Source organism: Cucurbita pepo, chromosome LG08 (genome assembly GCF_002806865.2).
Source record: "Cucurbita pepo subsp. pepo cultivar mu-cu-16 chromosome LG08, ASM280686v2, whole genome shotgun sequence".
Lineage (NCBI taxonomy): Eukaryota > Viridiplantae > Streptophyta > Magnoliopsida > Cucurbitales > Cucurbitaceae > Cucurbita > Cucurbita pepo.
In genome coordinates, this window is record NC_036645.1 from 9,809,880 (window position 1) to 9,820,766 (window position 10,887).

At 36.3% G+C, this 10,887-nt stretch overlaps 2 protein-coding genes across 2 annotated transcripts; one reads left to right on the forward strand and one right to left on the reverse strand.

The window, feature by feature from the left end:
• Window positions 1-1,857: 1,857 nt before the first annotated feature.
• Window positions 1,858-6,324, forward strand: LOC111800621 (NADH--cytochrome b5 reductase 1-like). Its single transcript, XM_023684400.1, has 9 exons — window positions 1,858-2,088; window positions 3,252-3,393; window positions 3,495-3,585; window positions 3,677-3,754; window positions 5,141-5,221; window positions 5,356-5,445; window positions 5,534-5,599; window positions 5,725-5,811; window positions 6,056-6,324. The coding sequence occupies exons 1-9, from the start codon at window positions 1,974-1,976 to the stop codon at window positions 6,146-6,148; spliced, it is 843 nt and encodes a 280-aa protein (XP_023540168.1). The 5' UTR covers window positions 1,858-1,973; the 3' UTR covers window positions 6,149-6,324.
• A 2,015-nt stretch (window positions 6,325-8,339) lies between these two features.
• LOC111799778 (myb-related protein 306-like) lies at window positions 8,340-9,843 on the reverse strand. The gene is made up of 3 exons (XM_023683256.1): window positions 9,416-9,843; window positions 9,210-9,339; window positions 8,340-8,992 (listed from the first exon to the last, which is right to left on the reverse strand). The coding sequence occupies exons 1-3, from the start codon at window positions 9,546-9,548 to the stop codon at window positions 8,395-8,397; spliced, it is 861 nt and encodes a 286-aa protein (XP_023539024.1). The 5' UTR covers window positions 9,549-9,843; the 3' UTR covers window positions 8,340-8,394.
• Between the last annotated feature and the right edge of the window lie 1,044 nt (window positions 9,844-10,887).

Below are 10,887 nucleotides of genomic sequence, written 5' to 3' on the forward strand. Positions count from 1 at the left end.
CTGCAAGTGCTTGGATGGAGTAGTAGACGATTAACCTTTCGCGGTAGTATTTGGAGATTTTACCCCCAATTAATGAGAAGTGGCATCCAATCAGTAGAACTGAGACAGGTATTGAGCCTTACCTGTCATAACATCTCATGATCATGATACTAAATGAGTAATTACTGAAATCATTTTTTCAGGATAGCAGTCATCCATAGCATGCATGTAAACTCATGATTGACTTTTGAATGTACATAACAATTCTACATGCGAACATCACATTCATCATATGATACAACATAAATGTTTAATTTTCCTTTTTCAAGTTTAACATGTAAGATTGGAAAGAATTTGAATCTCTAATTCTTTATTCGGGAATATTCTAATTCTTTGTTCGGGAATATATGCATTAACATTAACTAGTTGAACTATGTTATCACCAGTCCTTGCTCTATTTATAATTTTCCAAATCAAAGTTCCAAAATTTGTCTATATTATTTATAATTTTCCAAATCAAAGTTCCAAAATTTGTCTATATTATTTATAATTTTCCAAATCAAAGTTCCAAAATTTGTCTATATTGTAAACTGACACGTTGCTCTATTTATAATTTTTCAAGTCAAAGTCCCATAATTTATAATCTAAACTAGTATATTTTAAAAATAGATTCAAACATCCATGTGATTGGTAAGATATCCCTTTTTCTTCTCCATTTTGTTTAATGGCATGTGCCTCATGAAGGAATAATTTATAAACTTACAAGTCACATGAATATTTCTTCATTATTATTATTTAAAAAGATAATAATAATATTAAAATAGACCACTTGTTTAGTGTCTTATTAAATTTGATAGAAAAAAATAGTTCGTCATATGAAACGCCACTGCACTCTCAAGCTGTTCGCATCAACCCATTCCTTTTTTATTCACCTTCATGACTATTAATCAATGGAAAATATAATTAATTCAAATTTCAACCAAATTCAATATAAGATCTTTTTTTTATTTAACGCTTGATGACAATAACATAAATATAATTAAAATCATCCATTAAATTACACTTAAATCTTTAAAAGTTGATTACGTTTGATATCAAACATTTTAATATTGAGTCCTAATTATTTGAATTTATCAAAACAAAAGTTAAATATTATTTTTAATCTCGGATAAATTTTATCTAACAACTAATTACAATATATAAGTTTAATAACAATCTTAAACAAGTGAATGAAATATTCCTAAACTTTAGATCCTCCACACATAAGATAATTATAGATAACTAATCTTTTATTTAAAAGGTGTCTAGAAACCTAAGCCTGTACTCATGATGATATTCCATACTAAACATCAAAGCAAAGAAAGTGAAACCTTATTCAATTACCGAATGATGATATTCGTATACTCAATGGAGCAAGGAAGCAACCAAATTACTATCATTAATATAACCCAAAAATAAATAAATAAACTAACACATTTGTTTGTNGGACCAAATTTCGTCCTCCCTCAAATAGAAGGAATTGCAATAGCACGTTTAAGAAAACATTACAAAAAAAAAAGTATATAATTGGTGATAAATTTACCATAATCCGTTAACTTAGACTTTTATAGGTTGATTAATGATTGAACATGGCAAATAGATCGTGTTGCATGAACTAATAATTTATTTTGATATTTTCTATAAAAAAAAAAAAAACATTTTAGTTATTATATTGGGAAACTTATTTCATTTCAACAATATATTTAAATTTAGCGTTAGTATGTGGGGGTATGAAATAGAAGAACTAAGTGATATTTAAAGGAAATAAAGAACACTTCCCTCCACGACCAGGCAACCAACGGCAAGTAACGAATATTTTAATTCGTCCCATTCCTTTGACATTTTCTGGATCTCCATCATCATTTACTTGACCAGGACTCAAACCCAACTCCTTAAACCCACCATTTTTCTTCCTTCTTACCTACCCCTCATTCTTCCAACTCCCCCAATTTCTGATGGAGATCTTACAGGCTCTCGATGCTCAGGTTCTCATTGGCTTAGCCACCGCCCTGGTTGCCATTGTTGCTGGTGCCTTTTTCCTTGTCTCCTCCAGAAAATCAGCATCCAGAGGTTTTACTCCACCTTCTGATTTGATTCTTTGAAATTAAAGCCTTATTACTGGTTTGGTTTATTGGGTGTTTTGACTTCTCTATCCAGTTTGAATTTGTGATGCTCTGATGTTTTGATTCGTGGGTTGTGATGTTTTTGAACTGTGTTGAAGTATTTATATAAGATTGAATTTATACTGATCCATTAGCTTAGCCTTTTACTTTTTATGATGATTTTACATTGCTACAAGGGAGGAAGTTATCTCCTCCTTGATTAATATTGATAGCTACCTGTTTTGATTACCACCTCTAGTAGATATTGTCTGCTTTAGCCCGTTATGTATCGCCGTCAGCCTCACGGTTTTTAAAACGTGTCTATTAGGGAGAGGTTTCCATACCCTTGTAAGCAATGCTTCATTCCCTTCTTAAACTGAGGCAGGATCTCACAATCCTTGGGGGCCAAACGCCCTTGCTGCACACCGCTCAGTATCTAGCTTTACCCTTTGTAACAGCCAAAGCTCACCGCTAGTAGATATTGTCTGCTTTGGCCTGTTACGTATTGCCATTAGTCTCATGGTTTTTAAAACGTGTCTGCTAAGAAGAGGTTTTCACACCTTTGTAAGGAATGCTTCGTTTCCCTCTTCAACCGATGCGGGATTTCACAATCCTTGGGGGCCCAACGTCCTCGCTGGCACACAACCCGGTGTCTAGCTTTACCATTTGTAACAGCCCAAGCGCACCGCTAGTAGATATTGTCCATTTTAGCCCGTTATGTATTGCCGTTAGCCTCACGGTTTTTAAAATACATATGCTAGGAAGAGGTTTCCACGCTCCTATAAGGAATGATTCGTTCCCCTCTCCAACCAATGTAGCATAGAAGTGGTAGCATCGGCAGAAAAGGTCAAGTGCTTAGCTAGGCTTTTGGGCATGTTTAAATTTCAAACTAGCTGATTGATCAAAATTCCAATGGCCATGAAAATTCTCTTCATCTTTGTTGAGCTCTTGGTCAATGTGAAATGGTAGATGTTATGGGAAATATGCATTTTAAAAAAGATAATGCTCTTTTCTTGCCCTGTCTCTTATGAGAGGATTAACACCTATAATGTTATCTAATTAGCAGCTAATGTTCTTGATATCTTAATAAAACTGATTGGCTCATATGTGGCATGTGGTTTGTGACTACAGCCTGCTTGGATCCTGAGAACTTTAAGGAGTTTAAGCTTGTTAAGCGCACGAAGCTGAGCCATAATGTGGCAAAGTTCACTTTTATACTTCCCAAGACCGATTCAATTCTTGGTCTTCCTATTGGACAGCATCTAAGTTGCAGGTTTCATTTTATCCATTATAGCGATACAGCTATGATACTCAGCAGTTAACACACCTAATATTTGGTTCATTTTCCGTCTCTGTTTAAAAACATATGTGCAGGGGAAAGGATAGCCAAGGTGAAGAGGTTATTAAATCTTACACCCCAGTTACCTTGGACTCTGATGTTGGATATTTTGAGCTAGTCATAAAGGTACATATATAAATCTGCTACAGGTTAATGATGCCACATTGATTATCATTATTCCACTTCTGATTCTTATATGATTGTGTGTGTGATTTAGATGTATCCCCAAGGAAGGATGTCGCATCATTTTCGAGAAATGCGTATGGGGGACTTTCTTGCTGTGAAGGGACCAAAGGTATGTCTTCCTTACACACAAACTTTGACAACAGTTTTGGAATGTGTTATTGTTTGAGTGACTGAATTTCCATTGATTTGGATTGAACTCGATAGTGATTGTGATCTGTTAATCTAAATGATGTTTTGTCCTCTCGGTGTTGATTACTTTTTGTATTATCTTTCTTCTGTTGAGATATTGTATTGTTCATGGCGAAGGAGATATACAACATTATTGTATGTTTTAAGTCTTTAATAGCTGTAGGTATATTTTGGTTTTGCGTGTGCTCATGAGAGAGGATGTTAGTGTAATGGCCCAAGCTCACCGCTACCAGATATTGTCTTCTTTGGGTTTTTTCTTTTTAGCTCCCCTCAAAGTTTTTAAAACGTGTCTGCTAGGGAGAGGTTTCCACGTCCTTATAAAGAATGCTTCATTCCCCTCCCCAACCGATATGGGATCTCACAATCCATCCCCCATTTGGGGTCAGCGTCCTTGCTGGTAGTCGTTTCCTTTTCCAATCAATGTGGGACCCTCCAATCCATCCTTCTTCAAGGTCCAACGTCGTTGCTGACACACCGCCTTGTGTCTACCCCTTTCGAAGCTCACCTCCTCGCTGGCACACTGCCTTGTGTCCATCCCCCTTCGGGGCTCAACCTCCTTGCTGGCACATCCCCCTGTGTCTGGCTCTGATACCATTTGTAACGGCCCATACCCGCCGCTAGCATATATTGTCCTCTTTGGGCTTTCTCTTTCAAGCTTCCCTCAAGGTTTTTAAATCGTGTCGGCCAGGAAGAGGTTTTCACACCCTTACAAAGAATGCTTCATTCTCCTCCCCAACCAATGTGGAATCTCACAATCCACTCTCCTTCAGAGCCAGCATCCTCACTGGCACTCGTTCCTTTCTCCAATCAATGTGGGACCCTCCAATCCACCCCCTTCTGGGCTCAACCTCCTTCATGGCATATCGCCCGGTGTCTAGCTCAGATACCATTTGTAATGGTCCAAGCCCACTGCTAGTAGATGTTGTCCTCTTTGGACTTTCTCTTTCGGGTTTCCCCTCAAGGTTTTTAAAATGCGTCGACTAGGGAGAAGTTTCCACACCCTTGTAAAGATGTGAGATCTCATAGTTAGATACACAAACACATAAAAACACAAGATAGTAAATGTCAAAAGAAAAATAACCTTTGGAGAGGAGTATCTCTCTCCCAGGTCCCACTAAAATGATCTACCACAAAACTAAGCTCCCTAAAACTTGTATTTCTTTAACCAAGACACCTCTAACTAATAACAACTATGTCCTTATTAATAACATACTAATCCCCCACGTAGGATCTATGTCCTTATAGAATTGAGTTGCTTTGAATGCTGCCTATTTTAGAAATTTATGTACTCCATCAATTATTGCAGGGAAGTTTTAAGTATCAACCTGGTCAAGTTAGAGCATTTGGGATGCTCGCTGGAGGCTCTGGCATTACACCCATGTATCAAGTAATGAAACAAACATTTCTTCTACAACACATTTTCCCTTATTCTTGGAATCTTGGCTCTATTTTGTTGTTTCATTGTCTCTTGTCATGTTTTAAAAACAAGACAAAACTCTCTCATTTTTACTTCTGTTCTAGGTTGCTCGGTCTATATTAGAAAACCCGAACGACAAGACAAAGATTCACCTTATTTATGCCAATGTTACACTTGAAGATATTCTTTTGAAGGTAATTATTTTCTTTGTTTTTTTCTTCAACTTCTTACTTTCTTCCCGTTAGAAATACATAACAATACAATAATCACTTGTATTTGCAGGAGGAATTGGATCTTCTTGCCAAGAGATACCCTGATCGCTTCAAGATCTACTATGTCTTGAACCAGGTCAGTTAAAAGTTTATAAACCTAGTATTAATCTAATACAATGGTACGAGGATACTAAGAACATATTAAATAACGACTTTAGAGTGTTTAATGTTACTACTAATGTTCTATGTACATTGAAATAGCCTCCGAAAGTTTGGGATGGCGGCGTCGGGTTTGTGTCTAAGGAAATGATTCGAGCGCATTGCCCTGCACCTGCCTCTGACATTCAGGTACTAGGTTTAAATCTTATTTTGGTCTCTAATCTTTGATGTTTATTGTTTTAGTTCCTTCGAAATGTGTTCCTAAACCTGTTACATTATAGTTACTTTTGATAAGTTATTTATGTAAAGTTTATGTGATATATGATAAGATTCGATAATTTAGGGACCATGATAGGATTTGAACTTCGAAACTTTCTTCATCGCACGACATCTATGATAGCTTCTAACTTTTTTCTCGAACCAATGTGTTTAGATTTTGCGGTGTGGTCCGCCGCCGATGAACAAGGCCATGGCTGCCCACCTTGATGCTCTTGGATATACACCTGAAATGCAGTTCCAGTTCTAGTTCATGGTGACTCTTCAATATTTGGTGATTTAAAGATGAGGACTTCAACTTTCATTCTAAAAATTTAGTTGTATGAGTGAGCATCAAAGATGTGAACTATTATGTGTAACTTTTAAAACATGGCTGTGATTTCGCATTACAATTGATGTCAATAAAATGGGAATAATTTTCTTGCATTTGTTATAATTACAAAAATTGTTGTAATGGTTAACTTCTTGACGCGTCTCTTAGGGGGATGTGGTCTTAGGGAGAGGTTTCCACATCCTTGTAAAGAATGTTTCATTCTCCTCCCCAACCGATATGAGATCTCACAATCCACCCCTTTCAGAGACCAACGTCTGCACTGGCACTCGTTCCTTTCTCCAATCGATGTGGGACCCTCCAATCCACCCCCTTCGGAATCCAGCGTCCTTGTTCGCACACCGCCTTGTGTCCACCATTTTTAGGGCTCAACCTCCTCGCTGGCACATCGCCTTGTGTCTGGTTCTTATACCATTCGGAACAGCCTAAGCCCATTGCTAGCAGATATTATCCTCTTTGGGCTTTTCCTTTCGAGGTTTCCCTTAAGGTTTTTAAAACGCGTATGCTAGGGAGGGGTTTCCACACCCTTATAAGGAATGCTTTGTTCCCTTCTCCAACCAAATCTGGCACACGGCTGAAACTTCTTTCATTTTTTCTGTTTTACCGGGACAGTTTTTCAAGGCAAAGAAGAATCATAAAGCAGATATTGCCTGCTTTGGTCTATTATGTATCGCCGTAAGCCTCACGATTTTAAAACACGTCTATTAGGGTTAGGGAGAAGTTTCTACACCCTCATAAGAAATTCTATGTTCTCCTCTCCAACCGATATAAGATTTCAAAATCCACCTCCCTTGGGTGGGGCAGCGTCTTAGCTGGCACACCACCTTGTGTCTAGCTCTAATGTCATTTGTAACAACCCAAATCAATTGTTAGCAGATATTGCCTGTTTTGGTCCATTATATATCGTCGTCAGCCTCGCAATTTTAAAATGCGTCCAAAAAAAATTAGTTCATAGAAATCAAATGCTACACATATCCATGATGTTAGGTCTTAGCCAAAATTATTTGACTATTGATTCGATGGATAATATCTCTTTTCATACGAGGTCGAAGATGAATTAGGTTTTTCTTAGAGTGATTCTCCAAGAACGTGTAATTCATAATTAGAACAATAATATTTCATATGGAAACCATAATAACGCATAGTACACATATTAGGTTAATTTATTTTGCAACAGTTGGAGTATAGGGTACGAGATAGATACCATTAATTCCATATGTTTGTACAAAATCAATAATTGATACAAATCATGCTCGACTTTTTCTTCGTTGAGTTTTCAATGTTTCTCTCTTTTAAGTAATTTATACATTATTTCATCTCGTGTCAATACAAATTAGGTATCTCAGTATTCCAAATGTTTACGACAGATAACTTTTTTAAACATCATAAGTTATCTATCGACACATAGAGCTCAATTTAATGCATAAAAAAAAGCGTAATTGACTAATCGAGTAATTTGTGACATAGAAGGGCACGAGAGAAGATAGGACGGAAGACGTGAATAAAGGCAAAGTATGGACCATGTTGATAGTTTTCATTAGCCATGTAAGTTCATTTATGTTACACCTCATTTTTAGTTGTGAACAATTAATGATATGATGTTAACCTATTCATTATATTAATTTCTCAAAAAACAATTCATTCATTGTGAAAACCACCCTCCATTTCATCCATTTTAATAATAAATTTGCACATAAATATGCATTTATACACATAAATAAAAATGTCTCTTCTTTTTTGTTTTCTTTTTTATTTATTTTTATTTTTTGGAAAAAGAATAGAATTAATTAATATATTAGAAAGAAAAAAAGAAAAAAAAACTCAACCGACAAAGTTGAAGATGTCTAAATTTATTAAATTTAACTTAAAAATAAAAATTATAAATCTCATTTTTTAAAGCATATTAGAGTGATAATTGTCATTTATTTTTTTTATTTTAAATAATTTTAAATAATATCTAATGAAAAGAAATTGGGATGATTCTTATAATATTAATAAATGATTTATAATATTCTAAAAATAAATAAAAATACAAAAGTAGAGCTGAAGGAGTGATTATTGTTCATTCTCAAATAATTGTTTTTTTTTTTTTTTTTTTTTGCTNACAAACAAAAATAAAAATTACAGCTTTTTTGTTTTTTATTTTATTTATTTATTTTATTTCCTTAGAACACCGGCGACAACTCCATCATCTCCTCCACTTGCCCGGCGGCGCCTTCTTCAAACAGCCACTTCTCAAGAAAGGAAAGCGGCGGCGGCGGAGCTGCAGTCACCGCTGTGGAAGCGGCTGTCTCAGATCTTAACTTCTCTCCAACATTTTCCTCTTCATCCTTACAACTTGTCGTGGATTTCCCCCACGAATTCACATTCTTCAAATTCTCAAACGACAACATCGAATCAAATTCTTCATCAGAAACCAACTCGCCGCCGTCCGCCTCCACTTTCAGCTGCTGCCTCGCGGTGGCGATAGAATTCTCCCCGCCAATTTTCCGGCGAGATTCTTCCGGTGAAGATCTCATCCAACCTTGAAGAAGCCGCGAAATGTTCTCGGCACTTGACGCGTACGTGGAAGTTTTGTTTCCGGCCGCAAGTTTATCATTAAAGCTCTTGGTCTGAAACTGACAACTGCCGGACTCCGATGGCTCCGGCAGGTCCACGGCGGCGGACTGCAACTTTTTAAGCTTCTTTTTCAAGTGGGTGTTCCAATAATTCTTGATGTCGTTATCCGTTCTCTGAGGAAGATACGAAGCTATGGCTGCCCACCTGAGAATCAAAATCACAAATCAGAGAGATAAAAACAAGAACAGAGCAATAAATTTTCACAAACACAGCAAAATTTCTACGTTCTTACTCTGTTTTTTGCTCAACCCATTTCTTGATTAAACGCATATCAAAAGATTATCCAAAACCCATATCAAAACATGATATTACAGAACAGAATTTGATATCAAAGAGTATGAACATTATGAACATTACTTACTTGTTACCCAATAAAGCTTGAAGATGAATGATCATGCCCTCTTCATGGGGAGTGAAATTTCCTCTCTTAATTCCAGGTCTGAGGTAATTGGTCCATCTAAGCCTACAACTTTTGCTGCATCTCAACAATCCTAAAATGGGTACAAAAGATTATTGAAAAAAAGGGAATTAAAAGTGAAGATGAAGGAAGCTCTGTTTTGTTGGTACCTGTATTAGTAGGAACTGATCTCCAATTGCCAGGGCCATGTTCTTGAATATATGAGACCAGAATGATATCTTCTTCGGGCGTCCATGGACCCTTCTTGATACCCACTTTCTCACAGCAAGGAGGCCTTCCCATGGCCTTCTCTCTGTTTTTGACTCGATTGTTTGAGTTGGGTTTGGGTATGGCTATGGCTTGAATGCAATAATGAAGGTTTGGTTTAAAGAGAGATCAGAGAGCGGCCATGAACATGTGAAGAGCTTAAATATAGCTTAGAAAATGGCCTGAGATGAAAAGCTAAAAATGGTCTCTTGGATCTACCCAACCCACATCTGAATCAGTCGCCTCTTTATTGAACATCCAACAAAAGTCAGATCAGAAGAGGAGAAAAGGAGGTTTGATTTATGGTGATGCAACTTTTGAGAAGAAGACTTTATGAAAATTTATTAATATTTTTTAGACCACTGTGTGACAGTTGAGACAAGTAGCTGGTTTTCTCCAAAAAGGTGGGATCTTTCTTTACATGATCCAAGTAAAAAGTAAAACCTATTACTTCTTTACAAGGGTATTGTGGGCATGGAAATTAGCCATGGCGATCTCGAGATCATGATGAAAAGAGTAAGAGAGTCGGTAATACATATGATATCAGTGTATGATGAGAGATTATTATTATTCTTTTTTTTTCTCTTTTTCATCTTTTCTATATATTGAGAGAGGAAATTGTCGTTTTAGGTTGTCGTTGTCAGACTAACCAAAGGTTACGTGTTGTGTATCCAATGATTTAAATAATGTTGCTAAAATATAAAATAGGGTTAACCTAGTTTTAATAAGCTTGTAATTAGATGATGTCTAGCCTTATTACATCAAGTATTTTTAGAGTGTTGAAATATAAGTCAAGCCTAGTTTCTATCACTTGGTGAAGGCTATAAATCACTCGAGCGAAATCTTGTCTCATTTGAGACACTTACTTGGTAGCTTTGGTATTACTTGACCAAACCTACCTACTCTGACATAGCTCATCTTGCTTCTCCAATTGGTTGGTATGGCTTCCACAGGTACTTGTTGTGTATGAGGTGGGTCCACGTACTCGAGATAAGGGATTACTCCATTAGGTCTTTTCGTTTCAGAGCCGGCCAGTAATAGACCTACTTACTTTGCTTGTGGACCATTAGCTAAAGTGACTTATGATCTCACCTGATTGAGTTTGGACTCCTATCACTCGACCTATTTACAATTACTTAGTAGATTTTGCCCTCATTTACTCGACTCCATATTTGTGATTCAAATTAAAAAATTTAATCTCGCCTCATAGATCCTTAAAACTCAACTACCATACTTTCATCACTTTCTAACTTTGAATTCACCTCACACACTTGTCATCATACATTGAACTTCATGATTAGGTTTATTAATTTAAAAAATATCATATTGATTACCATTGAATACAAGTGATTTAATTATTTTCTTGAATATCACA

Bases quoted from the DNA above. Each gene is read 5' to 3' on its own strand.
- LOC111800621 (XM_023684400.1), top strand. From the start codon at position 1,974: ATGGAGATCTTACAGGCTCTCGATGCTCAGGTTCTCATTGGCTTAGCC. The intron at 5,446-5,533 runs GTAATTATTTTC...TTGTATTTGCAG, and splicing joins TTGAAGATATTCTTTTGAAG to GAGGAATTGGATCTTCTTGC. The intron at 5,812-6,055 runs GTACTAGGTTTA...CAATGTGTTTAG, and splicing joins CACCTGCCTCTGACATTCAG to ATTTTGCGGTGTGGTCCGCC.
- LOC111799778 (XM_023683256.1), bottom strand. From the start codon at position 9,548: ATGGGAAGGCCTCCTTGCTGTGAGAAAGTGGGTATCAAGAAGGGTCCA. The intron at 9,340-9,415 runs GTACCAACAAAA...TACCCATTTTAG, and splicing joins ATCAGTTCCTACTAATACAG to GATTGTTGAGATGCAGCAAA. The intron at 8,993-9,209 runs GTAAGTAATGTT...TTTGATTCTCAG, and splicing joins CAAGCTTTATTGGGTAACAA to GTGGGCAGCCATAGCTTCGT.